We start from the raw sequence: 23,931 nt of genomic DNA on the forward strand, positions 1-23,931 counted from the left end.
ACAGGCTGTGAAGACTGACAAATCCCAAGTTTGGCAGATAAGGTGACAGCTCAAGTCCCAGGAACCAGAGATGAGACGACAGGAGGCATCCACAGGATCCAGAGAGAGCAAAAAGCCAGAATGTCTGCTTATATTCAGATGCAGGTCACACCCCTAAGGAGACTCCCTTTCATCTGACTGGCTACTCATAGTATATTCAATCATGGGAGTGATCACATTAAAACACTGAGAATCATGGCCCAGGCAAGTTGAGACACAATCTTAACCATCACAGTGGGTTTGAACTGTCAACCTTCAGGTTAGCAGCTGATCACAAACTATTTTGTTACCTCATTGTTGACTAGCTCACTTTAATTCTATTTCAATTACCAATGCTCTATTTTGTGGGTGATTTAATTAATTTGTTCCATCAAAAGGGGTATATTCAACCACTGTAGTCAAAATTGTATTTTAGTATTACACCCTGAAAGTTTTAAGTCCATGTCACGTTTTATACCCAGAGAGACTCCTTTCTTGTATTTAGTTTGATTCCTAATACAGTTATGCATGGTAACTCTAGTTTTCACCCATAGCTGTAGACAACTCATAAAGTGATCTGAATCACTCTATTCTCTCAGTAGTTTTGTTCTTCCTTTTCATATTGGAGAGCATTTCTACTTATCATGCACCCAAGGATACAACATCACAGATGTATTTCAGTAATATTAGCTACCATTTTCTTTCCGTATTATTTATTTTTTATTGTTGTACTTTAAGTGAAAGTTCACAATGTAAGTTAGTCTATTATACAAAAATTTATACATACATTGTTATGTGACCCTAACTGCACTCCCTGTACTGTGACAGCACACTCCTACTTTCCACCCCTGATTTCCCATGACCATTCAACCAGCTCCTGACCCTCTCTGCCTTCTCATCTCACCTCCGGATGGGAGCTGCCCATTTAGTCTCATGTATCTATTTCAAGCTACCATTTCTTGAAAGCTTACTGCATGCCAAGAAATGTGCTAGGCATTCTCTTATTTAATTTTCTTAAGAACTCCCAAAACGGGCATTAACATCCTCATTTTACAAGAAATGAAACCGAGGCTGAGAAAAGCTAAATAACTTGCCCAAAGTCACACAGCTAGTACATCAGTCAGGATATGAGTCAAACGGTCTTATCACCCATAAACTGGGAGGTAAGTTTAGAAATAAATGGTGGGTAGTTGTATAACAGCAGCAGTGGAAGGAGAGAATGGGTATATAAATGAATAATTGAGAGAGAGATTTGCTTGGCACTGCACATAGAGCATAGTTGATCTTGCTTGCTACACAGTGGTGGGAAGAGTGCACTTTGGATAAACAAAGTAGGTCACAGACAAAGAGAAATAGGGGAAAATTAGTTTCACATATACATTTAGAAATAGTGAATAAGAAGTCCAGAGTTTTGTTTCCACCACACAGCAGTTGCTGAGTTTTTAGATAGGAGTTCCTCAATGGTACAATGGTAGAACTGTCTTACTAATATTCATTTCTGTAGCAATCTTTAAAAAGCTTCCACACAGCAAGTAGCAAAAAATACTAAGTTTGATAGTGAAACTTTGTACTGTGTTTTCTTTATGAAACAATGGCTATTAATCTCACAGCTCTGTAAACTAGATAGTAAAAATATAATAGCAACATAATATATAATTTAACACATAACAACAGTAATAATATTTAGTGAATGCATATTTAATATATAATTCAACATATAACAACAATAATATTTAGTGAACTTGTATTACGTGTCAGCCAGTATACTGAGCCCTTTACATAGACTGGAGCCCTGGCAGCACAGTGGTTAAGTGGTTAAGTGCTAAACAAAAGGTTGGCATTTCGAATTCACCAGGCCCTCCTTGGAAACCCTTTTGGGCAGTTCTACTCTGTACTCTGGGTTCACTATGAGTCAACAGCAACAGGTTTTTGGTTTTCACATAAATTGAAGCCCTGATGGCGCAGTGGTTAAGAGCTCTGCTGCTAACCTAAAGGATGGCTGTTCGAATCCACCAGCCACTCCTTGGAAACCCTATGGGGCAGTACTACTCTGTCCTATAAGGTTGCTATGAGTTGGAATTGACTCAATGGCAATGGGTTCAGTTTTTGTTTTTTTCTTTACATGGCGTATTTTCACAATAATCCTATGAAATAGGAACTATTATTACCGCCCCCATTCTGCAGACAAGGAAATTTTGCAGTCAAGAAGGCCCAGAGCTGTTACGTAACACAGTTAGTCATTGACAAAGTCAGTATTTGTACCTAAGCATCCTGGCTCTGGAGCCCTTCCAAAATACTTGAAGGAACTATCTATCTACCGCAGGTTAAACATATACCCTATCAACTTGGAAGATGATGCTAAACGGTGTCTGGCTAACGTTAATGATTTTTAATCTCTTCAGCACCAATTAAGATAATTCAGTGTGCTACAGTTACTTGAAAATAGGTCTCATCGAAAAGGGGGCAGTTATAAGTCTTCTGTTAACTTTCTTTACCTTCTCGGAAATTAACTGCATAGTACTTCGCACATAGTACAAAATAAGCACTCAGTAAATATTTATTGAGTTGACCCAACTAGTAACTTTTCAGTACCTCTGTAAGATAAAGTACCAAGAGGCATTAAAAACAGTGGTAGTGAAAAAATACAAATAGTAAATATAAACATAAATAATCGTTATTGCCTCAATACAATTTTTTTCTACCTTTAGGGAAATGGTCCAATAAATATGTTCAAAAATAAATACTGAAGTGTAGTAGAAAAGATATTTACCTGAAATGCTTTCTTTGAAAGCTTCAGATTGATTTCCAATCATACCAAAGTATTTTAATGAGATGAAAAGGGTTATATTCATTGACATTCTTTTCATATGTAGGTCTTGGTCTGGAAATGAAAACAAAAGCTCTGAAAAGACACTTTATGCTTGCCATTGAATGAAGGTGATTGAAAGAGGTTTTCTCAGGTTCTATTTTCTTAAGGTAATAACAGTCCAAATGGGGAAGGATGATTTCATACCTTCTGTCACTACGAGTCAGAATCAACTAGATGGCAACCGTTTGTTTGTTTTTTAAAACGGGTATGAGATTTACTTTCAAAAAAATCAGTCACTGAAAACCCTGGGGAGCACAGTTCTACTCTGACACACATGGGGTCACCATGAGTTGAAATCAACTCAACGGTAATTTTTTTTTTTTAAACCTATCTGGACAGAATAAATTGGATTTCAACATTTTATAATCTTGTAGGACTCTCTAATTAGAATTCAAAAGGCCATTCTAGAGAGAGTAGCTTCCTAGGCTCCCAGGTCAGATATCCTATCATGGGTGACATGGCAACCCCAAGGATGATTTGAAATGGTTGCACCCTCATGGGTATGCTTTGGAATTTCCTCACTTCCCTTCATGACCCTCTCTCCCACCTTCAGATGAAACTTTTCCCCAACCATCTAATTTATTCATTCACTCAACTAATAATTTTTTTTAAATATTTTGTTGTGTTTTAGGTGAAAGTTTACACAGAAAATCAGATTCCCATTCAACAATTCATACACAAATTGTTTCATGACACTGATTACAATCCTGCAATGTGTCAGTACTCTCACCATTTCCACCCCGCCTGTCAAGTTTCCATCCATCTAGTTTCCTGCCCCTCCTTGCCTTCTCATCTTTGCTTTTGGGTAAATTGTTGACTGGTCTCGTACAATTGATTGTTTAAAGGAGAACACCCCTCATGGGTGTTATTGTCTATTTTACAGGCCAATCTATTATTTCACTGAAAAGTGACCTCCCGGAGTGGCTTCAGTTCCCAGCTGAAAAGGTATCTTAGGGCAATAGTCTTAGGGGTTCATCTACTCTCTATCAATCCAGTAAGTCTGCTTTTTTTTTTTTTTTTTAAATGAATTTGAGTTTTGTTCTACATTTTTTTTCCCATTCTAACCAGAACCTTCTATTGTGTCCCCGGTCAGAATGGTCAGTAGTGATAGCCAGGCACCATCTAGTTCTTCTGGTCTCAGGCTGGAAGAGGCTGTGGTTCGCGTGGGCCATTAGTCCTGTGGGCTAATTTCTTCCTTGAGTCTTTGGTATTGTTCACTCTCCTTTGTTCCAGATGGGAAGAGACCAATAGTTGCCATTCAACTAATATTTACTGAGTATCTGCTATATCGAACCATGGTGGTGTGGTGGTTAAGAGCTATGGCATGCTACAGCTGCTAACCAAAAGGTTGGCAGTTCGAATCCACTAGCTGCTCTTTGGAAACCCTATGGAGCAGTTCTATTCTGTCCTATAAGGTCACTTTGAGTTGGAATTGACTTGACAGCAATAGGTTTTTTGTTTTATCTACTACATGCTTGGGGCTGCTTCTGGTGTTGGGGACACAGTGATGAATAAGACAGACAATATCCATGCCCTCACGGAGCTTGCATTCAAATTGAGGAAGACAGATTGCAAACACATTAAAAAATACATGAAGTAGATAATTGTTGGATATTGATTAGTACTGCGAAGAAAATTCCATAGGATAATGGGATAGAATGAGAAAGAAAAAATCACCTCTGTTAGTTGAGAGCTGGCCTTGCACTCACAGCTAGACCGTAGTGTTCTCCTGCTGAACATAAAACAATTTCATGGCACATAAACCTACAACTTGGTCACTCTGTGACCATGATGAAGCAAGACAAGGAAAAGACCACTCTGTAATCGTGTCTGAGCACAAACAAAACCAACACTGCAAACCACTAAAACAGCCAAATGTCCCCCCTCCCAGCTAACATGAGTGAATGTTGCTTCTTTACCAATTACAGGTTTAGCCCCACTCTGCTCCTCCTGCCTCTAAGATTCACTGAAGATTCATTGAGATACCCCATTTTAGAATTACTCTTCTTCCCTGAGAGCCCCAATCCAAAGAAAACCCCACTTCCTTGAACGCTCCACCTCAAATTACAGAACCCAAGCGAAAACCCTCTGACAAGCCCCTAGTAGCATCTTCTTACTGAGATGCATCACCTTCGCCATGGTGTGTCAGGGAATGCCTTTGGCACCATTATTTTTTCCAGCTATTGTTGAAACAATTGTCAGCTAACCTTCCCAGGCTGCAGTGTTATTTATGGTGATACTACAATATTAAAGGATTTGCTCCTTTCCTCAATTGCTTTCTGGTATTCTCTGCTTTCAGCCAAGATCCATCTGACATCAGCAATGATATCCATCCTTCCACATCCTCTTCTGAATCCAGCCTACACTTCTGGCAGTTCTCTGTTGACGTACTGCTGCAATCAGTTTTAAATTATCTTGACTCTCCTTCTTTGACTATTTCCTTGACAGATGTTCTCTATAAATTGCATACATTAATATCCAGCATTTTAATCTTCCTTTGTAACTTTTATCACTTTTCTTGGCCATAATGGGTCAAACTGTTGTCTAGAACACAAATAAGTGGTACAAAGAGAAACTGTTGACATTCATTGCCTATAGCTGGCCATATTAGCTTTCATTGGCTAATAAACACACAGAGAATAAAGAAAAGACTCACAAGATGGCTTGTTTATGTTTTGTTTCTTAAATATTTTAAGGACATAATTCCTTAAGTAAAATATTTTAGAAACAGATAATATTAATCCAACTTAATACTATATAGCAGAAGTCACCTGTGTTACCATGTATCCTAAAGCAGAATGCATTAATCTGGGTCGTGGAGAAATCTAAACCAAACCAAACCTGCTGCTGTCGAGTCAATTCTGACTCATAGATGAGGTTAAATGTGCAAGAAAAGTATTAGGGGAAACACCTGTGATATAATATATACTGGGAGCCTGAAGAGGCTCAGAGAGGCATTAGACAGATGTAAATCTTACCCCTGAATAAAAGGGAAAGGAGCGGAAGGGAAGCAGGAAGATTGCGTGGAAGTAGTTTTAAGTTCAACCAAGCTTTTAGGGAGTCCTGGAGCCCAAGTCACCCATCAGAGGGGTATCATACCTCCTAGGGCCTTAGTTTCTGCACTGTTGGATGGGAGCAATTCATGGGAAGCATGGTCTCAGTGTAAACATGGTAATAGATTTCAGAGCAGAGGCCTAAGGGTGTGGGGGGGAGGCACAGGTAGGATGCGTGCAATGGATATTGATTGGTGTGTGTCCTGGGCACTGCTTGAGGCGAGGCGCCTGTGAGCAATTTCTATTGGCCAGAACAGTCTCCATCACCAGCTGTGAGAAATCATTCAGCAATTTAACACTACTTGACCTAGGTGGTATCTTCCATAGTTACGCCCATTTCAGAGCACAGCACCTGGGTCCCTGCATCAATTACTCTAGCTGCTAAGCTCTGAGAGGCACTTTCTCATGGTCATCACACAAGATTCTCAAAATTTAATGTGCATACAAATCATCTGGGAATCTTGTTTAATTCAGATACAGTGTCTGGGGGCAGGGCCTAAGATTCTGCACATCTCATACGCTCTCAGGTAATGTAATGCTGTTGGCCTACAGACCTCACTTTGAGTAGCAAGGTCCTAGAAAATATTCAGAAGAGCTTGATTCAAACCATCTGATTAGGCTTATGGAGAACCCTTCTCACGCATAATATCTCACCAATATCTGCCACTTCCGTTGCAGTCAGAAGATGTACACAGTTCCAAGACAGGATTTTCCATTCAAGTAACTCATTCCCCCTTGCTTCTAACATCATGCTGTCAACCCCCTCTTGTCACACTGCTTGCACAACCCTTTTATGATCATTGCTATACATTTGCACATGTGCATTCGTTTTTGGTACCAAGAGAGGGCTTGGAGGGTTTTAGCTCTCTGTGATCTCAATCACACCACCTTTCCCCTCCAATCATTTGATTTGGACAGTTTATTTCTTAATCTTAAGCAGAACAGTTTCAAGGCCCTGCTTCCAACCAACCAAATTGAGCTCCAAAGTCCAACAACACAAATTCTGGTGTAGCCAGTCATCCTATTTCCCTTCCAGGTGGTAGCTCTGAGGGATTTGGCTCCATGTGTCTCCTCCAGGTGGCCTGTAGACTTCTACAGTTATCCTAATACCACGAAGTTCTCCTTTCCTTAGGAGTCCTGGGTGGCGCAAATGGTTAAGCACTCAACTACTAGCCAAAAGGTTGGTGGTTCCAAACTCACACAGAGGCACCTCAGAATCTGAAACATCACAGCCTTGAAAATCCCATGGAGCACAGTTTGACTCTGCATACATGGGGTTGCCAACAGCTTCCCTTCCTTCACTCTAGTCACTGACCTCTCTGTATATCCTGGCTTAATTCCCTACAGTGTCTATTGTGGTGCGAGGCATGGAACCCCTTTGCAGTGGATGATTTGGCCCTTTGGTCCTAGTTCTGAGTGGGGGCTGACCTGACTAAGAGGGATCACCTGGGGGTCCGAAGCTGACGAAGCCAATAAAAGCCTGGGAAGAAGGTGGCTCACTGGGGCTTCCGGGATTGGAGAGTGTGAACATCTTCTAAGGAGAGAGCATGTCCCCTGAGGACGTGGAAGCTTTGTGTTGAAGAACACTATGCTGTCCCGTCCCATCCTTGTCCCAGGGTGGAGATGTCAGCCTGGGGGATCAGAGATTGGAAAATTCTTCAGAAGAGACAAACACCAGTAACAGCAGTAACTCCAGACTAGTAAAAGGCAGAGGTGGGAGAAACAGAGGCAGAGACCAGGAGAAAGCAGAAGCTAGTGTCTGCTGAACAGAGAAGTGGCAGCAGAGTAAACTGAGATGAGTGGGCTCAGAACTATAATGTGCTTAGGGTTGTGACAGCATCAGAAGCAGCAGAGATCAGGAGTGGGCCCGGAAGCCACAGGCACCCCACTGGAAGCACAATGGAGCTTGTCCGAAGTGAAGGGCGCCTGTCTGGAGCACAGGGGGTGACTGCGGTGCTCAGGGGAGGCCTGCCCCCAAGCCTGGGTGCACCCCATGTGGGGGTTGCCCTCAGAGCAGTTCTGCGTCAAGAGCTGTCATGACAGCTGGCCCAGGGCTGTCCAGAGGCTGGTGCGACAGAGCTGGACCAGCCGCAAACCTGCTGACAACAAAGATGTGCCCCTCCAGTGATGTAAGAGTAAACATTGATTTTTCCATCCTGAAACCATTACTTAAGAGTGAACATTGATTTCTACTTACTGTTTGGTGGCTACTTTCCATGTGTTAACGCTCTGAGAGTGTCTTGTGTGCTCCGGCTCTGATAGGATGAACGTGACACTATTAGTGAACAACTTGTGAGTGCATCGCATGTGGTAGATAGTGGTTTTCACACTTTCCTTCTAAAGCCATGGAATTTTTTCTTCAAAGAAAGCTTATGTAAAATTGATCAGACTGGTCCAGCTGAAACAGCTGGAGATGAAATTAGAGGTGGTCAGGAACATACTTTGTGCTTTAAGGTATTTAAACATTATCCTGAAAGCTGTGGGGAGCACATGAAGGATTTCAAGGACGACAAAAACATGATCAGACTTGTACACTTGAAAGATCACTCTGGCAGAGGTGTAGAGAATGACTTGAAGAGTGTCCAGATGGAGTCGGGAAAACTAGGAAGGAGGATTTGAGGAATATAAGCAATATAAAGGAATCAGAATCATCAGAACTTGGTGCCTGGGTATGGAGGCAGTGAAAGGGAGGAATATAGTATGTCTCCCAGGTTTCAAGCTTGGGCAATTGTTGATGCAGTGGTGCTGGGGTTGCAAATCACTGAATTGGGGCAGACACGAAGAATAGGTTTAGGGAGAAAGATAATGAGTTCAGTTTTGAACATACTGAGTTTCAGGGAGACATCCAGTAACCATTTAGCCAAATTAATGTGAAAAGCAGCAGAATCTGGCTTAGAAACCCCTCTTGTATCCCAGAGTATGTTACTATTTGCAGACCATTCTCAGCTTCTGCTGAGAACTGTTTATTAAGAACTACTCAAAATTCATATTAAATCTTTATCAACTGAATTGTCTATAAAATCTTGATTTCTTCCAATGCGTTCTGCAAACCCAAAATGTTTGCAAAATGTGGGTTGGCTGCTACACTTGTTACTTCAATAATTACTTCTTTCTTTCTCTTTCCAAAATGTTCTTTGTATATCTGAGTTTTGGGCCCTATTCATAGTTTTATGTATTGGTCACATGCTCGAGCAGATCAAAGAAATAGGGAGGATTTTGTTCTGTTCTCTTTGGAAAAAAGTCATTTCTTTTTATCTGGGCTCAAACGAAGGCATGAAAGGCTCTAACTATGAGGAAACAGGAATTAACAGAAAATCATTGGAGTAATCTGCAGAAGGTAAGATGGGCTGGGTTATCATGATATGTGGTAAGAAGGGAGCTATGTGTAAAAAACTGGATATGTGGTGCTTTGTTTAGCTGACTAAGTTATGTTGTACAATGTTTTATGTGACGCTTTAATACGGTGGCTTTTGATTTGGGGTTTAAAATCCTTAAGGGGCCACTGCGAGGGAAGAACAGTTGTTGAGTACTTGAGATTTCAGGTCCACTACCAATATTTCAGCCAGAGCAACCTAATCTGTTTTACATAAGTTTTCATTGAAGAAAGGGTTCTGTGACTTTTTTTTAAAGTGTGAAAACCACTGTTTTATGCAATAAAACCCATAAGGTATACAAAGGTCAGCAAAGAAAGAGGTCAAGGCGAATCTGTTTAAGACAGATGGAAGCTACATAGTATTAGAATAACTGCAGAAGCCTTCAGGCAACCTGGAGGAGATACATGTGGCCAAACCCCTCAGAATCCCAGGCAAAGTCTCCGCCTAGAAGAGAAATACCATAAGGAATTGACTGCACCATGGACTATGTCACTTTGGTTGGAAGGAGGGTCTTGAAGCTGTTTTTGCTCAAGATGAAGAAAATATACACTGTCCAAACCAAATAATTACAAATAATTCACAAATAATTGGAGAGAAAGGATGTGATTCACAGAGGGCTAAAGCCCTCCAAGCCCACTTTTGGTGCCAAAAATACACATGTGCAGATTTATGGAGGTGACCATAAAGGAGTGTGCAAGCAGCATGACAAGAGGAGGTTGACAGCTGTGATGTCAGAGGCAATAGAATATATAAACTTTCTTTTCTTCTCTAGAACATCTCCCCTCCCATTCTTCAGTTAGCTAACCTCTATCTGTCCTTCTATAACTCAATTCCCTCCAACAAGAAGCCCCATATAAATTGGATGGCCCCATCTTTGTGCTACCAACACAATAGGACTTACTCCTAGTCAATTGTTGACTTAACTTTTGTTCTCTCACATCTTAGCTCATAAAAAAAAAAGAGCAAGACATTTTTTTTTTCATCTCTAGCGTTCAGTACAACAAGAGCCTAATAAATATCTGCTGAATCAGTAAATCAACAAGACTTATACTATGATTCCCTCAAAGCAACACGGGTAGAATTCTTAACAGGTACTTATGCAGCACATCCCTGCCTCAGAGTTTTAAGAGGAGCCTGAAAAATGCCCATGACTAAGGAATAGAGGGGAGGAGTAACTGGGTGGTGTAAATGGTTAACGCACTGAGCTGGTACTCTAAAGGTTAGAGGTTTAAGTCCACCCAAAAGCACATCGGAAGAAAGGCCTGGAAATCCACTCCCCCAAAAAGTCAACCACTGAAAACCCAAGGAGCACAAGTTCTACTTTCTGGGGTTATCATGAGTTGGAACAGACTTGACTACCACTCGTACTGGTTCTAAGGAAGAGAGAGGAAACTTAATATTTTGAGTTTTTGTGTGTGTGTGCGAAGGAAGTGAGGCGAGAGGGGATAAGTTACCTAAAAGGGATTTAATTCTCAGTGTAACTCTAGTCATTTGTCTTCAATAAGGTGACTGACATAATTCACAACCAACGTATTGGAATTTATGAGTTGGGAGCAAGGGAGAAATGACAACACTCTTACTCAAATTTTTTGAATTAAGGTAGCAAAGATCCACACGTTGACTGGCATAACGAGTGTCTCGTATAAAAGTTGTTCCTAGACAAAATGTTAAGAACACTAAAGAAAGCTATCGCCAATACAACAGTGGGTGAATATGGTTTTTCCTCACGCTTTTAAAATTCTTGCCTGCTCTCTCCTATCTTTTTTGGTAAATCAAACCCATCTTCGTCAAAATCATACAAAATAACTTTAACACATTAAAAAAACCTCTGCCTTCAAATGCAGACGAGTCTCGGACTGTAGACAGTGGTTGAGTCCCTTTCTGGGACGTGGCGGTAAACTCGACTGTCCAACGTCTCCGGGGGTTACGAGGATACCGAGGTCACAACGGACAAGCGGACAAGCGGACAAGCAGAAGCTCCCAGCCCCAGCGAATTTCCAGGTGACAGACCCAAAAAGGCTTCCTCATGGCGGGACGGTTTCCCCGGGGTGACGGGAGTGTAAGCGTGAGTGTGGGCATGGAGCCCCCTCCCAGCTGTCATCGCAACCCGGAAACAGACGTGGGCGGCGGCGCTGCAGGGTTGCAGTTCCGGGTCAGGCCAGTCGCAGACTGCGTTCTGTTGCTGCGGCAGTGCCCCGCCCCTGCACTCTGGACCTGGGCCCGCGGTGGCCGCCCAGCTGCTTCTAGGGCCAAATGGCTGAAGGAGATCCAGGGACCGACCAGAGGCAGGTGAGGCCCCGGCGGGCGCGGATCCTCCAGGCGTGGCTCAGCCTCACTTCGCAGCTCCGGGCCTCCTCCGCAGAGGGGCCCTCAGCCCGGGGTCACCCCCAGTCCCACCTGTACCGCCTGGCCGTGCCGTTTTGTCCACCAACTTCTTCCATTTTTCCGGCGCTCATTCTTGCCCAAGAGCTCTTGGGCTAGCAGTTCCCCAGTGGTAGTGGGTTCGCCTCGGACGGTGTCATGGCCAACCATCAGCACGCGATAGCACGTCAACCATCAGAGGCGAAGCCTGGGTTCTGCTCCTCGCCCTGACGCTGCTAGGTCATTTTGGAACAGCCATTTGAGAACCCCCGTTTCTGCCTTTGCAAAATGGGCAGTGACGCAGACCCTTGAGCTCCCTGAAGGCCCACTGAATTTTACTCATCTTAGTGTTGAGCTTTCTGCAGTGCGTGGCTGACGTGGGTGTTCAATAACGCTTTTCCCACAGGCCTATGCGGTCAATGAACTGATGTAAAGTTTAATGCGTGGTAGGTTCTCATTCCTCATCTTTTAGTTCGTTATTTTTCTTCTTAAACCTCAAATCAAAATAATAATTCCTGGAAGGTTTCGAGGATGTGCTTGCCAAAAATAAAGTAACTACCACCTAGCCCCGGTCCCCCCCCCGCCCACCTTGCCCCCAAACAAACAAAAACACCCAGTGAGACCCAGCAGGAATCTAGGGCTAATGCGTGGCAAAACCCTACTAGGAGTGGGGGTGGGGATTGCCTGTTAAAAAAATAGAAGATGGAGTTGAGAAAATAAATGTGTCCTCTAAATTGTGAATCTCAGTACAGGGCGTGGGAGTGTATATATACTTTGGCTTAGTAGTGACCAAAACCACACTAATGTAGTAGCCAGGCTGGTTTCCAGTTGTTTCAATAGTGTGTGGCAACCACCCAGAGAGCAGGACATGGTGACCTCTGCTAAAATATCTTTTGACCTGCTAAGGCGTATCCAGGGCTCCATACAGGTGTTCTTTTTTAATAGGCTAGTGCTATTAAATGTAAAACCTTATAGAGGAGTAAAGAAAAATCAGGTTTTTAGGGTATGTAAATTTGTTCACTTTTTTCCTCCCTGGTCAACTTCTTTCAGAATGAGGAAATTGAAGCAATGGCAGCTATATATGGCGATGAATGGTGTGTCGTTGATGACTGTGCCAAAATATTTTGTATTAGAGTTAATGACACTGCAAAAAATCCCAAATGGACACTTTGCTTGCAGGTATTTTTTTTTTCCCCTTCTCTACAGCCATTTTCCAGTTACAACACTGACTGTGTGATTCACCACTGTCCTTTTAACTATAATTTTTGGGTGATATGTTCTAAATTGTCTTTTGTTGTTGTTGTTGGCTTTTGTCAGTTAAATATATGGCTAATTAAATCTCAGATCACTCTCAAGTCATGCTTTAATATGTAGTTTCATTTTTTTATCCCAATTCTTTTAATTATTTAAAATGTTCTTAATGTACCATTGACAGGCTTGAGTTTCACTTCCTTTCATTTATCCTGTCCATCTAATAGGTGAGTGTCTAAACCTGGGAAGATGACTAACAGTAAGAGGAAGAATAAGTAATGGTAGATGATTCATAGAGTATATAGTCATTTCTTTAGTAATCCGGAATTTGATAGGATAAAATAAAGATGACTGCCTACATTTTCAGCATGAAGGATGCTACTTTGAGCTTTTGTCAGTATTTTTACAATAATACTAGTTTGAAAAGAAATGTATATTATTTTCTATTATGTGTTAGCTATTCCATCATATATTTAATAGCATTTTATATTCTATATTTAGTAGGATTTTATGTTGTATTTTTATATTTTATAGGAACCTGTTTTTTGTATATCTTCAGAAAAATACTTGAAAAATGTTTTAACACCACTCAATCCATTTGAGGTTAGGGTTTAGGGTCCCTATTTCAGTTTTCCTTTTGTCCTCCCACCCCTTATTTTCATATTGTTGTTGATTTTATAATTTGTATGCAAATGACTAGCTCCTTCTCCTTAAAAAATTGCTGCGTCACTAACACCTATTCAGCATAGAAGCAGAAATACTAGGAGGGAGTTTTCTGCTGAGATTTAAGAAAACAATGGTTTTGTTTTTTAGTTTGGCAAGTTAGAAATTTGTCCAATAACTAGCTTTACAAATACTGTTTTTGATCCACGATAAAGTGTATACAGATTTGTTTCTAAACTGCTTCATAGGTGCTGCTACCGAATGAATACCCAAGTACAGCTCCACCCATTTATCAACTGAAGTAAGCAATATCTCTGCATTTATATTTTTATAAAAGGATTATACTTTTCAGAGATTGTTTCTCTATACTATACATTGGGTTTACATAAAAGATCCTTCTTACAATGCATATAGAATTTAAAAACACCTTTTGGACTTGGTTTAGAGCATTTAAATAAAAAATTAAATTATATCAAAACACATTGAAATATCCCACTTAGTATAAGAGAGAACTACAGGGTTCACAGGAGTAAAGTAGCTATAGAATTGTCTTTAGAGATGGAGAAGGAAACCTTCCTCTTCAGACAACCTGTTGTTAGTTGCCATGGAGTTGATTTTCAACTCATAGCGACCCCACATGATAGAGCAGAACTGCCCCATAGGGTTTCTAGGCTGTAATCTTTATGGGAGCAGATTGCTAGGTCTTTCTGCCATGGAGCAGCTGGGTGGGTTTGAACCACCAATCTTTTGGTTATATTGTGCCACCAGGGCTCTTGTTAGACAACCTAGTCATCTAGAAACCTTGACCCTTGGAGTTACTCCTAATCTAGTTCTGATGACCTAGCCACAGTTCCTTGATACGCGTTTACCCAAGACTGCCTGCGTTCTAGAAATGGAGCTTCTCCCTGCCCCTCCCCCCAACTGTTTTGAGCAACCGTTTTCTTAGCAGCCCAGGCTTAATCTTTATGAGTCCTGACCTGTTGCGTCTACCTTGCCTCTTGGCCTCGTAAGGTTTATAAACCTGTGAAGAACAGAATTGTATAAAAATCTCGGTAAAATTTAATATTAATAATAGTTTTGTAACATTAATTTTTATTTATTAAAAGTGATAAATATAGAATCCTTGTAAACATAAATGTCCTTTTAAAAAAAATCAATTTTTTAAAAAAAATCATGTGGCAACCAGTTTATTTATTAGATTTGTTTTTAAGACACCAGTTAGAAAAAATTGGGGACCTCTGATATTGTGGCAAACACTATGAATCTGGAAATCTAGATTCTCAAACCTGTTCTGTCATTTATATAAACTTGGGCAAGTCTATGATATCCTATGAACCTGTCCCTGTTTTTAATTAAAATAGAAAATAATGGATTTTGGCATCGTCATGGTTTGTTGCAAAGACCAAATGAGTTACTGTTAATAAAAGCATTTTGGAACTATATAGATTTATACAAACATAACATTTTAATGAAAATAGATAACTTTTAAAGGTTAAATAAAGTCAATCAGTAATTTCTGAATGAGATAAAAACACAATCCTTGAATAATCTTCTTTCTTGTTTTATTTCCTCTTAGTGCTCCTTGGCTTAGAGGGCAAGAACGTATGGATTTATCCAACAGTCTGGAAGAAATATATATGTAAGTGACAGGTAGTAAAAAAAGTTCTGAAAGTGATTCTATTGTGGGCTTCTATTAAACTGTGGTTGTGTTAGTGGGTTTTCTAAACTTTTGTTAAGCTTTCCATTAAAAAAGATGCACTTGAAGAGACCTTGAAAGGTTGATTTTATAATTTTAAGTATACATTTGATATGGTTTCTAGTCAGATATAAAAATATAGTAATTAAGAGCTAATAGCTATAAAAATAGTCAACTGTGAAGGTAAATTCAGAGATATGGCTCTTGTTTTGATATTTCCATAGACTAGGTAGAATGAAATTGATAACAGCAGAGTCCTAAGCTTAGTTATTTATCAAAATAAGATATATTTTTAATGGTAATTTCTCTTATTTTAGACCATGGGATTAAGAATTTATTAATATACTCTATTTTTCATTCGTTCAGCAAATATACACTGTACTGCAGGCACTGTACTAGATCCTGGCTATACGTGGTTAGAAAAAAACAGAAATGATCCGTTTTTATGGTGTTTAGAATTTACTTGAGGGGAGGAGATATTACTCATAACATTATAAAAATAAATGCAAAATTGCAGATTATTCATAACATCATAAAAATAAATGCAAAATTGCAGCTGCGATATATCCTTCTATGAAAGAAGGATATACAGTACTAAGAAATTTGAAACGCAACCTGACCTAGTCTAGGACATCTTGTTTGACTTAGGAGCTGAGTTAATTAGATGAAGATAACTCTAGTGAGGGCACAGCATGAGCTTGGCACATTTCAGGAAACAAGTAATGGTGATATGAAGTGGGACAAGGGAAGGAGCATGGTGGGAAAACGACCTGGAGATGGCAGAGAAAGTCATGCAGAGTCTTGTAGGCCATGTTACGGATGTTCATCTTTATTTTAAGAGCAGTGGGAAACAAGGGTTTTAAGTAAGGGGCACTGTCTTAGTTACCTGTTGTTGTTAGGTGCTGTCGAGTTGATTCCAGCTCATAGTGACCCCATGTGTTGCAGAGTAGAACTGCCCCATAGGGTTTTCTTGGCTCTAATTTTTACGGAAGCAGATTGCTAGGTCTTTCTCCCGAGGAGTTGCTGGGTGGGTTAACCACTGCTCCACTTAGTGCTGCTGTAATAAAAGATACCACAAGTGAGTGGCCTTAAAGAGCAAAGACTTGTTTTCTCACAGTTCTGGAAGCTAAAAGTCCAAAACAGGGTCTCGAACATGTCAATTTCTTCTGTGGGTCTCTTCCCTAATTTCTGACGTCTGCTGGCAATCCTTTGGTTGTAAACGGGCCCTCACACGGCATCTGTCTTCCCCACTGCATCTGTCTTCCCCACTGCGTGTGTCTGTGTCTATTCTGCTCTTTTGTGTTTGCTTGTTGTTGTAGTTTAAGTGAAAGTTTACGTTTCAAGTTAGTCTCTTATGTCTGCTCTTTATTTTTTAAAGACAGTACTCAAAAGTGATTAGGTTCAGGCCCCACCCTATGCTGGCATGACCTCATTAACATAATTAAACCCCTGTTTCTGAACAGGGTCATATTACAGGTACAGGGGTTAGGATTTCCACATTTCTTTTTGCAGGATCTAATTCAGTACATAACAGTACATAACAGTACATAAGATTTTAATTTTAAAAAGATGATTCTATTTATGTGAAAAACTGATTGGAAGAGAACAAAATAGATGTGGGGATATCAGTTAGGAGGCTAATGTAATAGTCGAGAGAAGATATGAGTTGGATTAATTTTAATGAGATTAATTTATAAAACAATGTTCTGGAATATTAGCTTTAGTCTGGGGACTGGTGAGGGTTGTATTCTGTGTTCTGAGTGGCCACCTCATTTGGTACAGTGCGAGTAAGCAGTTACCCCTTTGTTCTTCGGGGCTCCAGGGAGATTTCTTTTCCATTCAGAATATTTAATTAGAAAGTCGTGAATCTTTGTAAAATCAATTCTACTCCTTTCCTTCCTTGAGGAAGTATGGTCTTCTTTGGGTCCCCAGGTTTGCAGTTTCATTTGACCCTACAGGTAACCAAGTACTAGACATATCAGTATTAGGATGCCCCCATTTAGTATTTTTATCACCCTTAGCATCTAAATATTATTTATTTCTTTAATTACATTTTTCTAATATCTGTCCCTAACCCAAAGATATAATTGGTCACTGCTACGTTTGTGTCCCCCTTTCTATAATGCTTATATTTATTCTTATTCACCAATTTATCTCCCCTAAGAAAGTAAAGTAAGATATGTATACTGCAAATTTGTTCACCAGTGATGTCCTAACAGTACACCTGATGGTCATTTTTCTTTACGTACTTATTTGGCTTCTGTAACCTTTGGTGGTGTTGACCACTTCTTTCTTGAAAATCTTTCCACATGTGGCTTCCGTCACGTTAATCATACTCACCAGTTAGATTTTTCTCTTACCTGTGTACAATGTCATGTATTCTGAAATAGCTTCTTAACCTGCCTTTTCCCTATCCCCAAAATCCACACTTTTATTAAGAGATACAGTCTGACAGGGCACAACTTAAATTCTCCTTTAAATAGTTCTCCTTAAATAGTTTAGTTGAGCTATTTGAGATTTAGGAAGGGTCAGAAATTATAAAGCAGTTTGTTCTAAAGATGGAATATGGGCCATACTGTATTGTTTATTAAAGTACTTGGAAAACCCCAGTGCCAGCGGTATTATTTTTACACAAATGGTTTAAAGAGAAGTGTACGTTCTGTTTTAAAAAGTTTAGTATGAGAGCATTCAATCGTATTTTTCCACACAATTCCAGCAGGGGGCAGCAAGTGAAAAATGTTGTTGTCGGTAGGTGTCATCAAGTCGGTTCCGACTCGTAGCTACCCTGTGTACCACAGAACGAAATGCTGCCTGGTCCTGCGCCATGCTCACGGTGGTTGTTATGCCTGAGCCCATTGTTGCAGCCACGGTGTCAGTCTGTCTCGTTGAGAGTCATCCTCTTTTTTGCTGATCCTCTACCAAGCATGATGTCCTTCTCCAGGGACTGATCCCTTCTGACAACATGTCCAAAGTACGTAAGATGAAGTCTCGCCATCCTTGATTCTAAGGAGTTTTCTGGTTGTACTTTTTCCAAGACAGAAAATATTATTAGTCTGAAAATTACACATAACATATAAATATATGAACATAGTTCTTAATGTTTATAGTTTTATTATGATTACAGATAACACTGTTCAGGTTTTTATTTATTTAGCGTCATTGCTAAACTTGGTTTTTGCCTAGATAAGAAGATGAGCTATGATTAATTGTCTTATGAAAGGAGGTATGAAGTCAGAAAACTGACTTTTTTCAGTAAACATTTATTTTCAGCATCTAAAATATGCTGGCCATCTGTTAGGAGTTTGGAATTTAAACATTAAGTTGTGTACCAACACAGTATAGTACTGTAATTACTAAGAGAGGTTTGGACCAAGTGATAGCGCTTTTTGGAGGTTTTAGTAACAAACTGTCTGGGCATGTGATAAGAACCTAAAGAAGGGTTCCACGGTGAAGGTGACCTTTGAGCAATGTTTGCCCGGTTATCAAAAGGGGCAGGCTTTTCTAGTAGAGATAATTGAATGAATAAAATCACGTAGACATGAAACAACCTGACATCTTCAGAGTTCAGCAAGTAGTTTAAGATGCCAGGTATGTAAATTGAGATAGGTGTAAGACAAAGAACCTGGTAAACTGAAATAAGCAGTTTGGACATTATCTTGTAGGCTCTGGGCATTGGAGGCAGATTTGTGTGGCAGTGTGGAGAATGAACTGGGAAGAGTTGGGATTGAGGAGGAGTGGGTAGATAGGCTATGAGAGTCTGAAGGAAGGGACCCCATAGAAGAGTAACCCAGGAGGGAGATGGTAGAGGGCTTTATTAAGGCAGTGAGAACGTGGGTGGAGAAGAATGGTCAGTTATAGAAATATTTAAGAATATAGGACTTGGTGACTGATTAGATGTAAATTTATTTGGTTATCATACCTTATTTTTGCTTAAATATTTTGTATATGGGTATTTTAAATCAACAAAAATGATATTTTAATAAAACAAAAAGGTAAATAACATTTAAAGCACTTAGAGCATTATACTAATGTTTATTTAAGATAAAATGAAAGGGATTAAAATTTTTCATATTTGAATTTGTTATAGTCCATTAAATATTTAAAATCCAAGAAAATGATCATTCTAATATCCTACAGCTCTTCACACTTTGTGTATCACGGTCTCAGAATTTTGATTGTATTTTGATGTGTCATGTTGTCTCAGAATTTAACATTGGAGAGTGAAGCTTCTGGAAGTCAGTCTTTGAAATAGTGTGACCTCTTTGTTTCTATTTTCTCATCTGTAAAATAGGGAAAACATCCTTACAAGGATTAAATGACTTAATCCATATGTGTACTTTTGTACATACTAGAAGCGATCATTGTTCTTATTAAAATAATTACATAATTTTGTCATTTTGAGGATGCGATGACTGAAACTCAGAGATTGATTTTTCTAAGGTCACACAGATTCTAGTGCATTTTAGTACATAGCTTTACTTTTAAATCAATAAATTATAAATATTGGAAATTGAAGATACAAAAATTAAAGCCACAAGTAAAGTTAGAGTCACAAATTACCTGACTTTGTTTTGATTACACTAGACTGGATAATAGTTATTTATGTAGAGTTAATCACAAAATAGATTATCTAAAAGAATGATTTTTTTTTTACTCAAGTTGGTCTTTTACTCAAGTTGAAATTGTTCTAGACTTTTTATATTTAGCCACTTTATCCTAATTTGATTTTGTAAATAAAAGCCTAGCATCTCAGTATATAATGAGTACTAAAATTTTCTACCTAAGTCCTTAAGATTCAGCAGACTGCCTCCAGGACCATTTCGGGGAGGAAAGGAGAGGCTCAGTAGGCAGGGCTCCCAGTTCAGCCCAGCTTTGTCTTTTTAGTTTGTTTTAGAATCTCTAAGATTCATTATAACAGTGGCAAAAGTTTGAAAACCACATTGCTTAATAATCACATCAAATTCTAGGGAATAGTTAAAAGATATGAACAAACTATTGTCGCAAGAGAAAACACAAATATAGCGGTAACAACAGCAAAAAATCAAAACAAACACCTTCAGTGGTAGCATTTTGGGGTCTAGGGAAAAGAATGATTTTCGTTTTACTCAGGAAACCTTTCACGCCCACCATGACTTCCTTACACTGGATTTCAGTAACAGTTGTGTCAAATACTAGTGAAGAAGGAAACGTTCAGTAAGTGATGCTGAGCAGAAGTGTTGCTGTTGCATATTCCTCTGGAAGAAGCCAGGGCCAAGGGAGAGGAGATGTGGAGTTCAGGTTTAATTTCTTTCTACTGTTGTGGAAACATCACTTAATTGTAAAAATTCCAAGGTGTCATTCCAAGAAAACTGTCTGAATATGGATGAATATTCACAGAGGGTTGTTTTTTTCCTGTCTCAAAGGGTTGTAAGGATTATGTGAGGTAATACACATAAAGCATTTTCTACAGAATCTTGCATATAGTAGGTGTTCAGTAAATACTAGATATTTGTCTCATGTACTTTGGGCATGTTATCAAGAGGGACCAGTCCCTGGAGAAGGACATCATGTTTGTTAAAGTAGAAGGTCAGCGAAAAAGAGGAAGACCCTCGATGAGATGGATTGACACAGTGGCTGCAACAATGGGCTCAAACAGCAATGATTGTGAGGATGGCGCAGGACTGGGCAGTGTTTCATTCTGTTGTACACAGGGTCGCTATGAGTCGGAACTGACTCGACGGCACCCAACCCAACAACAATTAATAGTACTGCATATGGCGATGATGATGTAGTGTAGAACGCAATAGAATGAGATTAGAAGATGGAAAAAATTACATACAAAACCGTAAATTTGTTAGGACAGTGGTTATAAACACTTAGCTAAGGGACCAAGTATCTCATTCATGGCATCTTCCTAGGGCTCCTAGGAGAGGCCTTAGTCAAGATTTGTTGAATGAATTAGGATAGGCTCACTTGAAAAGAAGCTACTTTTGTAAAGCCTTCGTTTTTTTCAAACTTTAAGAATTTTTTTTTTTTTAAATTCTTTATTACCATCTGTTGTAGACCTTGAGAGACAATAGCTCTCACTTAATAGATGAGGAGCTGAGACTCAAGAGTTCTGGTGGCTTACTTGCACAGTCGTAGCTGCTTGGTAGGAGGGCAAAATGCAGTGGGCAGCTTGTGCTTTAGGCCTGGGTTCTTGTCTGGCTTTGGGCTTCTTACTGCTGGTAAGGCTACCTTGGATATGTCAATTGATCTCTCTAGGTATATTTTCTCATTTGTGCTTCATGGACTATTATGAGGATTAAATGTGTTGGTATATATAATATAGTCAGTATATTTAGTGTGTACTCAGTACATTTACCTCAACCAACATTCTCAATTTTAAAAAAAACTTTTCCAGTTGACTTGTGTTCTCTCTAAAAAGAAAGGTTATAAAAGAACACACAGAGGATTGTTTTCGTGCTAAGAATTATGGGTGAGATGGGGAGGATTTGAGGGTACAGAATTATCTGGAGAAGCAGTGTTTTCTCTACATGCTGGTTTTGAAAGTTTCCTTTGGTAGATGCTGATGAATGGTGATAAAGAGAAATAATGGTTTCAAGGGGAACTTTTATTTATTTTATTTTTTTTATTGTACTTTAGATGAAGATTTACAGAACAAATAGTTTCTCATTAAACAGTCAGTACACATATTGTTTTATGACATTGGTTAACAACCCCACAACATGTCAACACACTCTCCCTTCTCAATCTTGGAGGACTTTTTTTTTTTTTTGGTGAAAATATACATAGCCAAAGATACACCATTTCAAAAATTTCTACGTGTACAATTCAGTGACATCGATTATAGTCTTCTAGTTGTGCTGCTATTCTCACTATCCTTTTCCAAATTATTCTATCACCATTATCTTCAACTCTCTGTCCTCAAGGGGAACGAACTTTAGAGGAAGGAGATAAGGGTGTTGCTGTAAGTAGTGTGGTTATTTCTTTAAACACACATACCAAAATGTAACTAAAAGGAGTGTCATTCTCTAAAGAGTGGACTCTGGGCCTTTATTTCACTAAAGAGTTGATACTGTTGCCATCATTTAACATAACTTTATGGACATGACTTCAAAACTCATTACACAGTCTTATTCCCAGCGATCCTTTGAAACGGATTTAGTTATCTGAGGCAGCCAGACAGTATTTGGAATAAAAATGACTCAATTTGGGCAATAGAATATTTTGCTAAAAACAGTATATGGATATGTATTGATTTTCTATTAGGTTTTGTAAATTGGCTCTCTGAAGAAGTTCCCCAAATGCACTGCATTCTTTTTTGTCCAAATAAGTATACAAAATGATGAGCATACCAAATAAGTTGCTGGAAATTGTTCAAAAAGTTTAGAAAAGCAAGCAATGATTAGACATCAATACTGAGAATATTTCCACTGGAAAAAAATAAATCACGTTTACATCTATCCATTTCAAGTCAAATTTTTTTTCCTTCTTTGATTGCAGCTTTTCTGCTAATTTTAATAAGTAAGCAATGTTAATTTTATAGTCAGTTGGAATTTTAAATGTTGGTGTAAACAATCTAATCTAAAATACTCATCCACAAATGTTGGTAAATCACGTTTTTATAAATTCTTTATTAAAACTCATGGTTCGGTTACAGATAATTTCTTGGATTGTAAATGTGTCTGTACTTTCTCGAATTTGAGAAGGAAATCTTTTAATAACAATCTTGTTTTTCTGAATTTTGTTTAGACAGAACATTGGTGAAAGTATTCTTTACCTGTGGGTGGAGAAAGTAAGAGAATTCCTGATACAAAAATCTCAGATGGCAGAGCCAGGTAAGACTGAAAAGTACTATCAATGCTTTTTTAAACTTATAGTAGTTAAAATTTCTTGTAGATATTCTAGTTGAAATTTCGTATGAAAATCTGTGTTCTGCTTTATGGTTTATATATGATAAAATGTAAGTTTCTCTGGAAAGTTCCTTTAGTCATATAGTTATGGTTATTTCTTTCTGGAAGGTTTAGCCTCTTTGATTTTATATTATATAGAAAAGGAGTTTTATCATTAAAGAACTTGGGTCAAAAATCCCTATAGTCTTTGATTATTGTTAAGGTTACATGAACCTTATAACATGGCTTTTGAATTACTGGGCTATATAAATTAGACATTGACTAAATGTCTACCTGAGTCTAGTGTTTGACTAATAAGTCTAGTGTTTGTAGAAAAAGAACATTGGAAAATAATGACCAATATAAGGAAATAAAAACTGACTTTGAAAACAGATTTTTTTTTTTAAATTAAGAGATAATTTACAAGCTTTAATATTCACTGTTTAAGAGTATAAAATTCAGTGATTTTTCATATATTCACAAAATTCTGCAACCATTACAGCTACCTAATTTCAAAACATTGAAAATTGATATTTTGCTCTATTAATTATTCTTTTATCAAACCTGTAAGCATATGACAACTTGGTAATTATTAACGTTTCCTTTTACTTCACTTTGTTAGTCTTTGTTCGACTTACCGCAAAGGCTTTTAGAGAAGAAACTAACTTGTTTTAACCTGATTTTATTTCCAAATACAGTTTTTTTTAATTACTACTAGTAAAAATTATTTTTAAATTGGGTAAAAAAGGGATTAGAAAAAAGGAACAGTTTC

General features: G+C 38.8%; 1 protein-coding gene and 1 long non-coding RNA gene across 3 annotated transcripts in view; one reads left to right on the forward strand and one right to left on the reverse strand.

Moving 5' to 3' along the window:
• Positions 1-2,788: 2,788 nt before the first annotated feature.
• Positions 2,789-5,110, reverse strand: LOC111822716 (uncharacterized). The gene is made up of 3 exons (XR_002825846.1): positions 5,095-5,110; positions 4,565-4,619; positions 2,789-2,899 (listed from the first exon to the last, which is right to left on the reverse strand). It is a non-coding gene; the product is annotated as an uncharacterized LOC111822716 (long non-coding RNA).
• A 6,382-nt stretch (positions 5,111-11,492) lies between these two features.
• The window catches only part of IMPACT (impact RWD domain protein), a 35,236-nt gene continuing 22,797 nt past the window's right edge, over positions 11,493-23,931 (forward strand). For both annotated transcript variants that reach the window (XM_023742077.1, XM_023742076.1), the window contains exons 1-5: positions 11,493-11,603; positions 12,726-12,854; positions 13,838-13,890; positions 15,166-15,228; positions 23,020-23,105. In XM_023742077.1, coding sequence (XP_023597845.1) covers positions 11,568-11,603; positions 12,726-12,854; positions 13,838-13,890; positions 15,166-15,228; positions 23,020-23,105 — 367 coding nt within the window. In that variant the 5' untranslated portion in view covers positions 11,493-11,567. The remainder of the gene's footprint in view (positions 11,604-12,725; positions 12,855-13,837; positions 13,891-15,165; positions 15,229-23,019; positions 23,106-23,931) is intronic.

The sequence above is a fragment of the Trichechus manatus genome, unplaced genomic scaffold, assembly GCF_000243295.1.
Source record: "Trichechus manatus latirostris isolate Lorelei unplaced genomic scaffold, TriManLat1.0 scaffold00199, whole genome shotgun sequence".
Lineage (NCBI taxonomy): Eukaryota > Metazoa > Chordata > Mammalia > Sirenia > Trichechidae > Trichechus > Trichechus manatus.